Source organism: Lepisosteus oculatus, chromosome 6 (assembly GCF_040954835.1).
Source record: "Lepisosteus oculatus isolate fLepOcu1 chromosome 6, fLepOcu1.hap2, whole genome shotgun sequence".
Classification (NCBI taxonomy): domain Eukaryota; kingdom Metazoa; phylum Chordata; class Actinopteri; order Semionotiformes; family Lepisosteidae; genus Lepisosteus; species Lepisosteus oculatus.
This window is the reverse complement of record NC_090701.1, coordinates 55,823,233-55,840,207: the sequence shown is the minus strand read 5'-3', so window position 1 is coordinate 55,840,207 and position 16,975 is coordinate 55,823,233. Positions and strand designations below refer to the sequence as shown.

General features: G+C 39.3%; 1 protein-coding gene across 3 annotated transcripts in view; it reads right to left on the bottom strand.

The window, feature by feature from the left end:
* Window positions 1–16,975, bottom strand: part of arhgap28 (Rho GTPase activating protein 28) — a 52,318-nt gene that overhangs the window by 2,688 nt on the left and 32,655 nt on the right. For all 3 annotated transcript variants that reach the window (XM_069191603.1, XM_069191604.1, XM_069191605.1), the window contains exons 4-13: window positions 13,415–13,505; window positions 12,144–12,298; window positions 11,845–12,010; window positions 11,633–11,724; window positions 9,070–9,147; window positions 7,337–7,496; window positions 5,415–5,497; window positions 3,259–3,456; window positions 2,570–2,707; window positions 1,707–1,834 (exon numbers count right to left, since the gene is read on the bottom strand). In XM_069191603.1, coding sequence (XP_069047704.1) covers window positions 1,707–1,834; window positions 2,570–2,707; window positions 3,259–3,456; window positions 5,415–5,497; window positions 7,337–7,496; window positions 9,070–9,147; window positions 11,633–11,724; window positions 11,845–12,010; window positions 12,144–12,298; window positions 13,415–13,505 — 1,289 coding nt within the window. The remainder of the gene's footprint in view (window positions 1–1,706; window positions 1,835–2,569; window positions 2,708–3,258; window positions 3,457–5,414; window positions 5,498–7,336; window positions 7,497–9,069; window positions 9,148–11,632; window positions 11,725–11,844; window positions 12,011–12,143; window positions 12,299–13,414; window positions 13,506–16,975) is intronic.

The following is a 16,975-nucleotide window of genomic DNA, read 5'->3' as shown; positions in this document are numbered from 1 at the left end:
AGAATGCAGCTGAGAGCAAAGAGAGTACATTCTGAAGAGAGGGGTCTCTAAAAGGAAGTCAGGGACTGAGCAGTCCTGATTTCTGTAGGGCTCAGAACAGACAGGGAGTGCAGCATGTCTGTCAGAAAGATAGAAGCAGGACGGGCAAGAGAGGTGCTAGGAGGAGATAAGAGACTGATGGTAGAAAGGAATAGAGGTTTTGAGTGAGGTGGACGTGAGACATAGTGATGTATACATCAATAGGGAGAGATTGGAGGGACAGGAGTAATGGAGAAGCATGAGAAAAGACAAGGCAAGCCGCAGAGTCCAGAGTTGAAGTGGACGGTTATCTTTGGCCGCCTAAGAGGAAGGAACGATAGTTTAGATGCTTTAGTGCCAGTGCCTGGACGAGAAATGTTTAGTGTATTTGGTAAGAAAGGGATGGATTAAGCAAATTTTGCTTATTTAGAAGCAGCAGGAGCATATGAGTGAAAGAAAGTGTCGGGAACAGAACAGGGATGGATAGACACTGTCACCGAGGTCCTTGTCAGAGGAGGAGAGATGACGGTGGAGGCACAGGGGCAGGAAAGCAGAGAAGAGGAAGGGAAGAAGGGGAGGGTAGACTTAAAGAGTTTAGGATGGTGGACATGCATCCGCTTGGGAATGGCAGGGAGACAAACAGATATGGGAAGGGATCTCAGTATCAGAAGGGGAAAAAGAGGACATTTTGAACATCATTAAATATAAAAATGTATCAGTAAAATTTGGGCAGAGAGCATTAGGGAACCCAGAACGGAGCCTTAGCTGACACCAGTGGAGAGAGAGAGCAGGGGACTGAGTGCGAGCCAGGAGACAGGTATGCAAGATCAGTGTGGTAGAAAGGGAAGCAGCTGAGAGCAGTGACATAAAGCACATGCTGACAGGGGAACTGAGTGACAAGGGCTGCAGAGATGAGATGGTCTGAAGAATCAACACGGAGGAGAAGGAGGGACTATAAGCTACAGTAAGTGAACCGCATCAGAAACAGAAGCAGGGTCAGCTCAGTGTGCCAAGCAGGAGGCAGACTAGAGAGGGTCAATGAGTGAGTGCTGTAAAGCAAATAGCTGGAAATACAGTGCCTGCCTTCATCGCCAACTCTTCTGAATCTGACATCAGAAGTATCTATTAAATCTACAGATTAAATTTTGATTTTCAAATTTTTATATTTTCAACTATGGAGAATTATAAATGAGGTTAAAGGCATATTCCTTGGTTCCACTATAGTAGAGTGTATCTACTGGAGCAACAGTGTCACTGCAGTACACGGTTAAGCGTTATACAGTCCAGTATGTACACAATGTGTGTATCTTTCTGCATCATCGTAAAAAGCAAAATGCACAGAGAAGACATTGCATTGTCACATCTATCAACGTTGGAAGAGTTAAACAATTTCATATTTGTGTCAGTTTGAAATATTTTAAATACAACATTTAAATGGTTAGCTACAGGACTTTGAATACTGCAAAATACAATCTGAGGTGCTAAACGTTGGATGTTTTTCAAGAAAAAAGTATGCTGTAGCAGGCCGCCACAGGAGAAATTAAAACCATAAAGGATCATCAACTTTATACACATTCTGTACTACATTAAACTACAATAAAGGGACTACATCCAGCAAAATCAGCAAATTCATGGTTCAGTTTCCTATGCTACGACAAAATGAGTAATAACGGTAGCTTCTCGCAGACCTTTTATCACACTCGAATCGAGCCATGACATCCTTGGCCTTCGTCCCGCTGTCGAGCTGGATCGCCATGGAAACCTTGGCGTGCAGTGGAGCGTGGACCCGGATCACTCCCTCACGTATGTCAGAGAGCTGTTGACACAACCCAGAGAGCTACAGTAGCGTTTACCAGCGAGGCCTACAGCAATGCCGCGTGGAAGAGGATTTATAGTTCATGCAAACGATGAGCCCTATAGCCTTCTCCGTTCGGGTTTCAAGAACAGGAAGTGTTCTAGCTGTTGGCCCCCTAAAGAGGCCCTCCTTTATATTAGAATCATCACTAGGACATAACAAACACTGTAATAAACCAACAGGAAAAAGTACAGCAATTACGTCCTTCTGAAACCTTAATTTAGGGCGGAGCGGTGGCTCTGTGGCTCAGGATCTGCGCCTGTGACTGGAAGGTTGCTGGTTCAAATCCCGCAGCTGGCAGAGGAATCCTACTCCATTGGGCCCCTGAGCAAGGCCCCTAACCCCAACTGCTCCAGGGGCGCCGTATAAATGGCTGACCCTGCGCTCTGACCCCCAGCTTCTCTCTCCCTGTCTGTGTGTCTGTGTCTCCATGGAGAAAAGCTGGGGTATGCGAAAAGATGAATTCCTAATGCAAGAAATTGTATAGGGCTAATAAAGAAACATTATTATTAAAGTTTCAATTTTGCCGGGTATAACGCGATTGATTTATAAACTGTGAGTGAATTTTTATTCATTTACAATGACACAGACCTTTTCGTAACCCTAAAATAACACAACCTAAAGACACTTGATCTCCAGGCCCAGGGCCGGCTCCTGTAAGAGCCCTGCCTCGGCTCGGGAACGTTCTCTGCGCACCTCACTCCTCTCCGATTTGTCTCGCTCTGCGTTCCACCTCCTCAGCAGCTTCTTCTTGTTCTTCTCAGAGCCCTGGTGCCTCTTCGGCATGGCGGCTTCGTTCATTTTCCTCACCTGCGAGACCATAAAGCACGGGACCTGCAAAAGCCAAACGAGACCTGACGAACTCTCCTCGGCCCCCCCACGCCACCTCCAGACGTGCCAGAATCTCACGTTCCAGCCAGACGTGTGCATTGTGGGGGTTTTCTATTTCACTGCTCCTATTTTAACTGCATTGCATTTACTGTTGCAGTACTGTTGAGATTCATACTGAGCAGACAGCAGATTTATTTGACGTCTTCATCAACGTTCCAAGAGTTTTTACTTTTTGCAAGGCTACTAAATATTTCAGGAGGTAAAATTGATCGAGCTGAGAATTACCAGAATCCTAAAACAGATTCCCGTGTCTCGGCAAAGGCCCAATATTCCCCATCTTCCCAAACCAACAAAAAACACACTAAAGTCCTATACTTAACAAATGCAGATCTTACAACGTAGAAGCATAATAAAGCAAAGACATACAGTATGTCTACTGATGTAATTGACTGACATCTTGAAAAATACACTGAACATAGTGAAGGACGAGAAAAGAAACATCACAGTTGCGGTAAAAAGACACTGGATATTACAGTACGTGTAGAGGCACTCACTATCCAGAGCAGATCCTGGTATTTAATGAGGAGCCGTACCAGGTGAGCCGCACCAGCAGCCCCCTGCATTTCCTGTGGCTTGGCGGTCTTGCCTCTATACATAAACAGGTTGGGAGCCACAATCATGGACACGTTCCACAAGCTCATCCTGTTCTTCTCCTCGTTGGCCACCACCTTCCTGAGGAACTCCAGCAGAGCCTGAGGAGACACGAGAAAAGCCCAAGACGATCAGACCAGGCTGGTTACGTCATTCGCTCATATCAGCCTTAGCAGTTGGAAGCAAGTCTGCATGTAATACTGTGTCAACAATTAACGAGTAATATTTAACACACAGTTTCTATTTATTGCTTTTAATATGGTTTTATTCAAACTATCTATTGAAGCTTAATATTAATTTCTTCCATTGGCTCCTCATTTAAAGAAATATCTATGAGCTTGTATGCAAAATCTACCCACATGGCAAAAATGCATTTGGCCGTAGTAGTTCTCTGTAGTGAGTGAATTCCCCAAAATAACACCTACCTCGGCATGCAAATGTCTCAATATACCAGTATCAGTACACGCGAACCGTTTTGTATGAATGTAATTCGTTCCCACAAACCCTTTCCTATAGCGAAAATACTTTATGTAAAACGAAAAAAACTATTTCCATTTTTTCTTATAGTGAAAAACTTCGATCCATTCTGGACCCCAAAAATGTCACCCCTACTTGTACTTTTTTCAACAAAAAATGACACAAGAAACAATAATAAGTAACATTCATATTGTGGTTTGTGATTTTTGTAAGATCTTCTATCTTCTATCTTCTATCTTTGTTTTTTGTACTGCTTACCTTGTTACACATCATTAATCACACCTATGCGCAGTCCAGTACTGTACTGTGCAGTAACCAATTCATTTGCCTTTTGTGCAATTACACACACACAATCACAATTTTAATTTTCTCCATGAGAAAGTCTAAACCACAAATATTCTTATGAAAAGTATGAGCGCACACAATAGAGAACAAAGTTCGAAGCAAGACGCTGGGAACTGTATCACGCAAATCTTGTGCCACTCCGTAGGCTCTGTGCCAGCTCTCAGCTATACTAGTTAGAGGCATCTGATGCAAACACTCAATAAGAAACGAGTTGTATGGTGTCTTTCTCTGCACTCTTTACATTCGGCAGAGTGCTCGAAATTTTTCTTCATATAGCTTTCCTCATTGATTTGCAGTTGGCTTTTGTTGTTGGAAATGTGGGTAACAATTCACATGCTTTGTAGTATCAAATTTGTACAAAAAGAACATTTGGAAAAAGAGTTACGGGTGTAGTTTCTAATGAAAGTAATTTATTTTTATACTTTGCATTGGCTTTTGATGTTGTGTCCTATACTGTAGGCTTGTTCCTTTTTAGATTTTCTGCCTGATCTTGGGGTAATGTCACTGGGGGTAATGCTGTATTTAAAAAAAGACAAAATAGAATACACGCATAGAACTAAACCGATTAAAAAATAAAACCCGTTAAAGCTATTATTCCATCTCAAGATCAAAAGAATAACAACATATACTTTGGAAAATCCAAGTATGGAATTTTTACAACTGCAAACATTGAAGAAAAACAACAAAGATGAGTAGTTTGTTTAACATAACCAGCACAAAATGATTGTTGGAATTACACCATAAATGAGTACTTTTAGCATCACTACTCATGCAGCATCACTTTTTTTTTTTACCTTTTCAATGCTTCATTTAAACTGACAATACATTCAAGAACAAATTCTCATTTGCAATGTTGACCTGGTGACCTATTTGTACAGCATTTACTGAAGCAATCAGTGAAGTATCTTGCTCAAGGGCCCAACAACAAATTTCCAACCAAGCTGTAAACCTACACACCTCCAGTAATACACCAAACCACCACCCCACCACTAAACTATATTATCCTGCTGCCAGAGGAATTAGACATAAACCAGTGCTGTTATAATCACAGGGACTTCACAAGTAGCTACAGTACTATTTCTTTTCTCAACAAGAAGGTAAAATGTTAACAAGCATTGCAGAAATTTTGGAGTGGGAGAACATTAACCAAAGGTCACTCATTTGACCTTCCTGCAATGTTTTTTCTCCTTGCTTTTTTACAGAAGATAAAGTTATTGCTGGTTCAGCAGGTTCCTACCTTAAGAGTATCTCTGTTAGGCTCAGGCAGCAACATGATAAGAAGGTGCAAAGCTTGTAGCTGTGTCCTGGAAGGAGAGATATCTGCAAATAACAAAAGCATTAGGAAAGGAGTCAGGGTTACAAGAAGACAGCACAAAAACACCCCACAATCCTTCAGCAGCTCAACAGCCTTTGTGTTGCACACTAAAGAAAAAAAGGAATATGAATGCAAATTAAAAGCAGGGGCCAAGATATTACTAACAAAATTTGTTTTGAAACAAAAAACTGCTTGGACTAAAAGAAATGCATCACAGATGGACGCTTCACTACAGCCAAAAATGAAAATTAACTCATTAACTCACACAACTCACTGTAAAAACAACTGAATAGATTTTCACCTAAGGACTAAGCATTTTTTTTGTGTCCACTGCCTCTTTGAATATTGTTGTACTAGTTCTCTGCTAGTACACAATGTCCAGGGGCAGGTTTGGTTCTTCATGTATGGCCAATTAAGAGTTGTTGCACTCTGGAAATCACTGGACGTTTACTGATAATTAAAAGGAAATTTCACTTCCATACACGTTTGTTTCAAATACCAAAGTCTGCATTTTGTAAAAGAATGCCACCTTAGCCACACGATAAAAAGACTGGAAGGTTTATATGCTGATTTAACATACAGGACACCGAGTCACTACCCTACACAGAGCCAGTGTAATTCTCCATATTCACCATTGCTCAAGAAAATACAGCTACTTGCCATTTGCCAATCTGCAGAAAACACTGACACTCTCAGCAACAGAAATAAAAAGCACATCTATTTCAGGCACCACAGTCTCACACCTTAAACCATTGTGGAAACAGGGAATTAAAAAAAAGGTTATTATACAATGGGAAAGGTGATGGAATACATGAGCTCCAGCTACAGGTATCACATACCACTCACTTTAAAGAGGAAAGTCTGGAATTTGACAGGAATATGTGTAAGCTACATAATACTTTAAAAAAATAACATACAATAAAATGGCTTTTCTAATAATAATAATAATAATAATAATAATAATAATAATAATAATAATAATAATAATAATAACAACTTTTGCATCAGTCACCTCCTTTGTATTAAAATGCCTTCTTCGTTGAACATCCAGTTCCGGATTATTCATAACCATACACTCGTATCTCAATCACTGCAAAGCTGTACTACAGCATCGGCATGCTGAGCTCACAGACATCGATCTGCATGTGATGCATGTGTTTCACATCACTCCTACTGTACATGTGATCCTTACACCAGTGTAGAGACTGTGCGCTTGGGACAAAGGTGCGCATGGTCCTCATCCTTTACTTACTTCTATGAGAGTCATAATGAGAGTCAATTAATTGACAGATCTAAATGGGGGCTAAAACAGAAAAGACAAAGTAGCTGCCAACTCCCAGTTACAAGAATAACACAGAATATGAAGGCAGACGAAGGTTACTGCCCCCCTAACTACACAAACTGTAATAAAGGTTTTTAGAATCTGTTCCAAACAATAAATATCATCCTTGCATCATCCTATGCCTTGAAAGAAAAGGAGGTTTTTATCAGAAACATGAGTAAGTTCAGGACAGGCCGTCAGCAGACACATTGCAGAGATGAAACAGATGAGATACAAACATTCAGAACCACACTCCTGATTACAAAATAAGTCCAAATTAAATTACATTTAAGAATAACACGCGAGACCATAAAACAAATTGGGACAAATAAAAACACATTTAGTATTTTGCCAGGTGCCAACAATTTTACAATAGCAGTTACAGACCTAAAAAGTTCATTTTGTCAATGGTGAACTCCCTGGTTATTCTTAAAAATACGTCAGGTTCCGAACGATCATTCAGAAAGGACTGAAGTGTGAAATGTTCAATGGCACATTACAGCATTAGCTAAGGAATACTCACTTTCGACTGCAGTAAAGGTTGGGAGGTACTGCATGGTTAAGAGAGGATATGGGAGATCCCGGATAAACATTTTGAGAAGGCCAGCTGCATCATTGTGCCTCACTTGGTCCCAGTCGAACACATCATCATAAAATTTCTCTTCCAGTTCCCGACGAAGATGCTATCGACAGAAAACATTTTGTTTTTAAAAAACACCATTCGAGATTTTTAAATAATTATACATTTGAATGCCCTAAAATGTTTAAATTCAGAATATTTTCTCTTCTGAAAACCAATAACCTTTTATAGCAGATCTACAGTACCAACCTGCAGCCTGATCTCATCTGCTTACCGATGCCCCGCACGGTCAGTTCCCAGCAGTACTGGAATGGGGGAGCTCTAAGGAAAACCAGTTTGCCGCTGTAAGTTGTCTCGCTGGGTCAGTAATTGACACTGACTGTTTGAAATTGAAATTGTTCTCTTTGGAGCAAAACTTCTAAGCCAAATATCCCAATATGATGACAGCAGACATTACACTGTAGGAGGTGCCATCCTTGAAATGAGACATTACATTGAGGTCGTGGCTACTTGGCCACTAAAGATCCCATGACACTGTTGGTAAGAGTAGGGGTGTTAACCTTGGTGTCCCAGGTATATTCTACCATAGTTCAGCTGGTGAAGTAATTATCACTCCTCTGTCTGATCCGCTGTGCAGTGGGGCTGATGATACAGTACATAACAGCTGCCACGTGGTGGACGAGTTGGGTCCTTTCCTAGATGTTAAGTGCTTTGGGATGAATACTTTTATTACAAGTACACAGAATTATTATTCTAATTATTATTACCTTTTAAGTGAACTTGGACTACTGATTTCTAGGCCATGCAAGGTAAAACTATATCCCAGGCTAAACACTTCCATATGCGTGCCTGATGCAAACAGCAAGAATTTAATACCTAAGGCTTAAAGCAAAAATCAAAACCAGACATATAAAACTGCTGCCCTCCCTAATTTCCATAAGGTTTTCTGCACAGTTCTGTCAATTATGCAGCATCTAGCATACAAAATGACAAAATGTCACCGTCCTTTAAAGAAATTTACATGACCACCCCATAAATCAAAGAGACAACTGCAAAATGAAATCATTTTCTGGCTCAGATACAGCTTTAATCAGAGCTAGATGACATTTGATATGCATCATGTTAACACATATTCATGACTATCAAAACACATACAGCACTATATTTGAACATCTGTAAGTCTTTACTGTGTAAAACGTTTCCATCTGTCACATGCTGTTGACAAGGAGCTACTACATACAGTAGTGCCTAATAAACTATATTATCCTGCATTGTATTAGTAATGATGGTGTGAAGTGTGCAATTTAGTATGAACAATAATGATATAGGAAATTTTGTTCTAATCCAGTTAGGGTACAATGTAATTTTAAAAGTGCAAAACGTCACAACTCTTTGTCTTCTTAAAAGACTGTAGAACTTCCATATCACCTGAAAATAATTCTACAGACTAACCTTTCCTAGTGGGCATGAAAACCAATCTCTTTCACGTTAGACTTTCCTGTAGAATGTGTTTGCCCATTTTTGGAATAACAGATTAAATGTGACTAAATAAGGGAAACACACAGGGAGACCGTACAGTAATAAATATATTTAAATGAGCTGAATTGCCTTCCTGTTTCCCAGCCCTCCCACATTGGACACAAGGAAACACTCCTGAAGAAGAAGGTTCTTCTCACCTTGACCCGGGAGGCAGAACCCGGGACGCGAAGAATCCCCTCCGTCTGCAGTCCAGTCTGTTCCAGCTTCGACAGGAGCTGCAGCACACAAACGCCAGGAGAGCCGATGACTTGCGCAGGTTATTATTTGCGGAGGTCAACACAAAGGCAGGACGAGAGGTTAAACCCTAACCTTGCCCACTGACAACTAAGAGCCCCACTTCCTGTGCAGTTGCTCACGCACTTGGCGCCTGCCCTCACCAGAGACAAACCTTTCTATGCTGATCTGCTCCCCAGGCTCCCCTTTTTCATCCACCAAAACTCCAGTGGTCCCACTGACACAGCAGAAAGGAAGTCCCAGAGCTGCCTTATTGAAATTCTCCACCAGCCTCCATCTTTCCTGGTCTGTAGTTTTTGTACTTGAAGAACCCCACGTTGGCATTGTTTGGTCTCTCTTGATAGATCAAGACTTCATATCAGTAATCATCCCAGATGAATAAATACTAGTATACCTTGTGGAAAACTATCCATATTAAACAGAGATGTGCCATGTGGTATACTGTTGTAGAACATCATCAACTGCCAAGCAAATAAGTGAAACTAATGAACAGATCTGACAAAGAATTACTCTCCCATTGACATTGTTTTGAGAAAAAAATGTTCTCCAAAAATGTTCTCCAAAAAAATACACAACCGTGGGCCCCAATGCTGAAAAAATGACAGAATTTTCTTTTAGCTTTTAAGTTTTTAGCATTTTTAGCCATGATGTCAAATTAAAAAGAAGAATTAGAGAGCACTTTCTTTGTAAAGTCATACAGAAAGAGGAAACAAGTGCTGCTCAGTCCGCTAAGGTCATGAACATGAACACAATGCATGTTGTGGACTTCATAGGATTTTGGCCTCTGTGTATATAAGGTCATAACTCATAGCCTTCTGCAAAGAGCTTTAAATGTCCCTGCTTCACCTGTACCAGAGCACAAGCTCATGATTTCCCCTAAGGGACAAAAAAGCTTGCATTGAGTTGAACTGAATTGAATATCTTGTCTACTCTTATACTGAACAGTCACAGCAAATGAAAACAAAAATAGTCAACATATCATCTACACGGGGTCAACCAAAACAGAGTACTATATACTGCATACTAGAATCCATTCAACACAATCTTACACTACAGAATATGCTCATTACATAAAAACAAAAATGCCACTGGAAGCGAACAAAAAGACACAATAATTTGCCTTCCAGAATATTTAGATGTTTACTCAAGGACGAGGCCAATAGTTCGTCTATATTAAACATGATACAGAGCCCAGGGTTTCGAAAATATTTGCACTTTATTTTTTTACATCTCCCTTGGAAAGTGCCCCTCCTTTCAGAGAAGGAAGCTGTTTTCAGAGGAAGGAACAGCCGGGTTGTGGCTTCTCTGTTTGATTTGGAGTCAGCCTACCAGGAACTCCCCTACATTTGAATGCTGAATTAATTTTATCACCGTGCAGAAAGTATACAATGGTTTAGATTAGAACACGCGCTGTCTGAAGTAGAGCCTCACGGGGAATTCAGCTGTGTGAACAAGGTCAATCAAGGCTTTATTCAAACTCTCTCACAAACAAGCACTAGATCCTATCAGCTCACAGTCATAACACCTGAGAGCCTGGACGTTTTCAAGGTTAGAGCTACAGGTTCCTATACCAGCTGGTCTCCAAAAGAAAGAGGAGCCACCGATTTCAGTGTGGCCCCAAGCAAAGACACTTTTAAGACCTATGCACTCATATAATATTGATACTAAAATGTATTATAATATTATCACATGTTAAAAGGTGCTCAAAAGTAGAATGTTTTCCCTTTAGGTGTGTAGTACATGAAACGTATTTTATTGTATATATGGTTATATACAGTATTACCCTCAAGTCTGTTCTAGATTTGAAGATGTAAAACATTCTAAGCTGAATTTGTTTTGGCTTTCTGTTTTTTCTTTCCTGATGCCAGGAATCTGCTGCTGCTGTTGACTAAATGAATGAGACAGGAGAGGCGCTGGCGAGGCAAAGCTGAGATTTGCCAAATCAGTAATCAAGTGTCTCAGAATACACAGCACAAACAATAAGTAATGGCCTGAAACATACATGCAAAAAGGATTGGCAGTCAGTGTTGCTCAGCCCCAATATTTTGAATAAAAGAGTAGAAACCAAGACAAAGTAATGTCTTTAAAGTCTGTCATTTGGAAGGATAAACAAGAAACAGTCACTAAGTAAAGCAGAGATAAGTAACGTCCCAGAAGATGCCCAGACTCTTTTAGCACTGCAATTCAGAACACTTTTCTAAAAGGTAGAAAAAATATTTATGCACTTGTGTACTTTATTTCATGTACTGTATATTTTTGTTTGCTACACTTACAAAATGTACATAAAATAAAAAAAAAATGTCTGATGTCCTATATACTTAAAAATCTTGAAACTTAAGATCATCCTCAAACATAATTAAAACGTTTGTGGCACTGCCATAATGCACTGTAATTTAAGATGCAATTGTCATGAATGACAGCAAGATAGCAATCGGAAAAATTCTTGATAAATCAAACATTCTCTACCTTTTTAAAAAGAAGAGGAACTTTCAATCCAGGAACCTTTTTTTGGTCATTTTCTAATAAGGTTGTGAGGGGAACTCCAAAAAGGCCACTTTCTGTAAAAAAAATGAAAGAACAGAAGGACTGATGAGCTGTAGTATCTGTGCAACACATTTCTCAGATTTCAATTACTTGAAAAGTTTACATCATTGACAGACTTCTGTCAGGCCACCTACCTCGTACTTTGATCCGCACTGTACGGTTGCGTTTCAGTTCAATGCCCAGGGCATCATAAAATGCCGTTAATTCAATCAGCGAGAGGTAACCAATCTTCTTCATGTCCTCTGGGGACAGATCCCCCACCCTAGTAAATCCCAGCCTTGTACTACGCCACACAAATTTCTAAACAAATAAAAGACAAGAAAAATAAATATTCTGAGACATTGACCTGGAACATTACTACTTAATCAAACTTAATAGTCTTAAAACTATGAAATGTGAAGCAAAGGTGGTCAGTCCCAGTGCTGGGACTTACGGGCAGGGTGCCATCATCTTTCTTGATTCTCTGGAAGTTCTTGGAGTCTCTGTCTTTTCTCCTGCAGGCTGCTCCTTCAGAGTAAGGCACCGTGAAAACAAACTCCTCTGCTGGCCGTTCCTTACTCATCTGGCAATCCGACACACAGTTCTCCACTTTAAACAAGTGTTTGTGGGGGGAAAATAAAGAAAAAAAGACAAAGAATATATAAACCATTAAAGAACTCAAAGAAGGGGCCAAGGCTTATTATAAATAGCTACCCTGCAAAAGATAATTCTGTAACATATTCTGTATATTAGATGAGCTTCCTTGTACCTTTTTTCTCAAGTTTCAGTTGTTCAAAGTTTCAACAGTGTCCCTAATTTGAAGTCTAAAATGTCACTTTTCTATGCGTAGGTGTTCCGTGCCCTGCAGAAGAGCACTCTCTTCAGAGAGGCAAGCACTTCAAAGAATTTAAGGCTATTTCTCTTTCTTCTCTCTTCAACCTCCATAAATTCAAGACTAAGTGGCCCATTGCATTTACAGATGTGCTCCTGCTTAAGAGATACAGTATGTAGAAATCCCTGTTTTCATGAAGACTTCACTGTAATGGTTGTGTGTCTTCAAGAAGACTCCTTAAAGTTGGAAGCTTGTGTCCAAGAATCCCAGTATATTGGTTTTCTGTCTGTTATTTGCACCAGTGATAAGTAAAATTTTGTCCATCTCTCAGAGAGCACCAACTTCCAATTGATGCTACAGATCAGCCAAATGCTCTTTTGTGCTTGAAGAACTTGTTATAGTGCTTATTTGCCATATGGTATTGATACACAGACATAAAAACTCATGTGGCCGTGAAGTAACTTACAAAACAATGTTGGGGTTAGGTTTTTAAAAAAAAAATCATTCTCCCGTACTGAAGTCAAAACATGGAACAAGAGGCCTTGCCTCCCTACTCAAGAAGCTCGAAAGCCCCCGAGTAGGAGGCATAAAGAAGATACATCATACATCCAATATTACTCGCCGACGGGAAAAATGAACAAAAAAAAGGGCGTATCCACCGTACACGTCAAGGTCATTTCCAGCGCGAAAAATAAGAAAAGAGAAACAAAAACCCAGAGTCTTTGGGGCCACTTCACTTAACTTCACTGAGGGAATGAGGAAGAACCAGAGAAAGAGATGACGGCACCCCAACCCCCGCCCCCCCGCCTGTAAGTCTCCCCTATATGGGCCTTCTCTTCCTGACACCTCCTCTAGGGAATGAAACTAGGGCTGTGATCTGCTTCTCCACTTACTTCTTGCTGGTATCCAAAAAGGCAGCTTAGGTGGATGTGGATGTGGATGAGGCGTGCTGCTGGAAGGGGTTGGTGAAACGGGCTCAGAGGACTGTGAGAAATTGTAGAAGGATAAGTATATTAGAAAGAGACTCATTTCCCACAAACAATCAAGCAAGCATTTTAGGAATTTCAAGAGCTCTCAATTTTTTAGTTTGTGTTTCCATTTTGTTGCCTTGGCTAAAGGTTCTTGGTGTTCACCGGGGCTACATTAAGCCACATGAATGCTTTGAAGGCCATTGAGATCATGAGGAATGCACAGTCGATCAAGAGCCCGTGACCCCATCAGCCGCAGACCTGCAGGTTTGTAGACCACCAAAAGGTGTGGCAGACTAACAGTGATCCCCTCCCACATCAAAATGTATGAAGATACACAGCAGCCCACGTGCCAGGCAGCATCACAAAACTGCTCTAGAAATGTGCAGTGGAGAAAACAGAGGGCTACATTTTCATTTAACATCAGCTTATTTGCATAAATCGTTTTCCTTCTAACTTCTGTCAAAAACTATGACCTCGCCTAAAACAAGGACTGCAGAACTTGTTAAATTAATAATACATTAATTTAACAGATTAATACTTGGAATGATTTGAATCAGCCCTGACTTGATAACTATAAAGAAAAAATTGAGGAAAGACCCCACGACTTTGTGAAATTAACAAGTTGTTTGAAACTGAAAAAAAAAATAAAAAACATGAACAATGATTTACAACCTCCACATGGTAAATAAAATAGTTTGGATTAAATTCTGGATGTGCAAAAACTTCAATTAAATAAGAAGCTATCACACCTACAATTGATCACATGGTTTAATGCAATACTCACATTTAAAATTCCACATTACCATAACACCTTTATTAAATGCAATTTTAAAGCATCTTTTTAATTTTCTTTTTTAAACATGAAAATATATTTGGCTTTAGCATAACACTTCTTTAAACAAATGAGATATAATAAAACTTTATTTTATAATGTACCAAAAATATCAAAGTGCTTTACATTTAAATAGAAGTATGTTTAAAAACACTTTAAAGAAATACTATGAACAAATGAGAAAAATACTTTAAAATATAATTCACTGCAATTCAAACAGAAGCAACATTAATACTGTATATTTTCAGACTGGATTTAAAAATATGGACTTTTTGTTCAGAATTCTTCCATCACAGTCTCTGGGTTCATTCTCAAACATTCACATCACAAACTTCATTAATGCCACAGAAAAGCCAGAGTAGCCTACAGAAATAATCCAGGTGCTGTAAAAGTCATGTTAGGGCACTCACTGACTTATGCTCTGGCTTAGTAAGGAATGCGGATGATGGACATAGGGAATCACTTATCCATATTTATAGGAGAATGTGTCTCCATCTTCACAACAACTGGTTTCAGATGTTCCCAGTATCTGTGGCAAATAGGTACTTATATGGAAAAATACATCTGTTGTGTATTAGGTAGGTACATATGAGACCTTATACTTATACACTCATAAATACTATTAGCAGTTACTACTGATATTGATAATTATAACTATAAAAGTGTTCATACGGAAGCCATTACTCTAAATGCAAACTATACATTGTGCACAACATTACATCTCATTATTTACATAACCTAAATTAAAAGCAGTCTAAAATAAAGTTATAAACATTTGGGAGAAATTTAAAGATTGCAGGAGAATAGATTTACAGGAAACACGCAACTAAAAGTCATACGCTGTTCTGCATTTTTAGTAGGTTTATACTTACAAAGTAAAACCCAGTTTCATTCTCAGGAAATCAAGGCTTGAGTTTACTAGACAATGCATTGGATTTTTAAAGTACAAATGTAAAGATATTTAAATTGAAATTGAAGGAAAAGAAGTCGTCTTCCAGTTTTTAAACAACTAAAACGAGAGAGAAAAAAACAATATATCTCTCAGTCCAACTGAATTAAGGAAAATTAACAGAACCTCTTTTAACTATCAATACTGTACATCATCATTTGAATGAAAGACAAAAAATGAATTCCTTTTCATAGTGAATTCTTTCAGAACTTGAGTTCACAAAAATGTTCAAATCTTTGCAAATCTACCCATGGCAACAATTTGTTTTATACTGTAGGCTATAACATCTTTGAACTTGTAACCTGAGGTGCCCGTCAGATCACGATGAGGTTTGTAGCTTTGACATCATTTCTCTGGGTACATTCAGTATAAGCCCTCATGGCTCTCCTAGGAAGAAACTGGAACACAACTAAATAAAAGGTAACATACTGTTGTAAGGTGTGATGCTAAATTAAATGTCAATAAAGCAGAGAGCTGAATCATTTTTGTGGAGAAAAAAAGGCCAATCTGTTGTTTTTTTCCCAGACCACTATTATTTAGGGCTTTAAATGGAAAACAACAGTTCTAGGAAAAGAGAAAGGATTCCAAATTATCTCAAGACAGCACAAAGACGGTTCTAAATATATCTTTTTATGGTAAGAAAGGGGAGTTGTGGTCTGGAATTGCTCAGCAGAGGTCTGCTTTCATTTGCTGTGGAGGATGCTAGTATAAGAGAGCCTCACAGTGAGTCATCTCAGAGCAAATCATTAACAAAAAATGTGCTTACATGCATACCGGCTGAAATGCCAGTCTGAGAGAAGGGAGGAAGGGGAGCTTGTGACAGAATATGCTGACTATGAATCAGGCTGGAGTGAGTAACAGATTGCACATTCTGCACAGCACAGCTGCAAGATCAGACCCCTGTGTCATGTGCAGAGTGAAGAAACCACAGCTTGGTGAATGAACAGACATACTGTAAAAATAACTACAAATTCTCTGTTAAAAGTAATGCTGCTGTTTCAATTAAACTCTTTCAGCATGTGCTTTGCATGAGAAAAACAAACTAGATTAGAGAAAGTGAAATTTTAAGTCAGTGGGTGTGGACTTGCTGCAGGTTTTTGAGTTTATGAGAGGTAGTGAGGTAAATGAAAAAGTGTTTCCTAAAGTATATACAGTGTCTTGCAAAATTATGCAGACCCTGCCTATTGTGTCCCATTGAATGAAATTCCAAAATGATGCATGCTCATTTTTTAACTGAATATTTTATTCAAAACCTGAACGCTCACACTGAATATTTATAAGGGTAAGACACGGTCTAATAAATATCAGTAAAAAAATATTGAAATATGGTGATTGCAAGTAATACAGTAGGTTTATTCCATGCTGAAAAGAGAAGGCTCCACAGCTGAAACGTTGTGTTTTCTTTCTTCTCTTTTCAGCATGGAATAAACCTATTACTGTTTGCTAGAAGCACCTTTGACACCAGTTATAGCTGCAGGTCTTTTTGGGTAGACTTTGCACACTTCCTTAGTGCCATTTCTGCCTATTCTTCTTAGCTCATTAGCAGACTCCACGTTATGTGAGCACCACTAATGGACAGCAGTTTCCAAGTCTTTCCACAGATTCTCAGCCGGATTCATGACAGGAATTTGACTTTTAGGAATTGTAGGTCTGAAGCAGGTTTTCCTCTATGCCAGTACTTTGCATCACCTATGTTTCAATC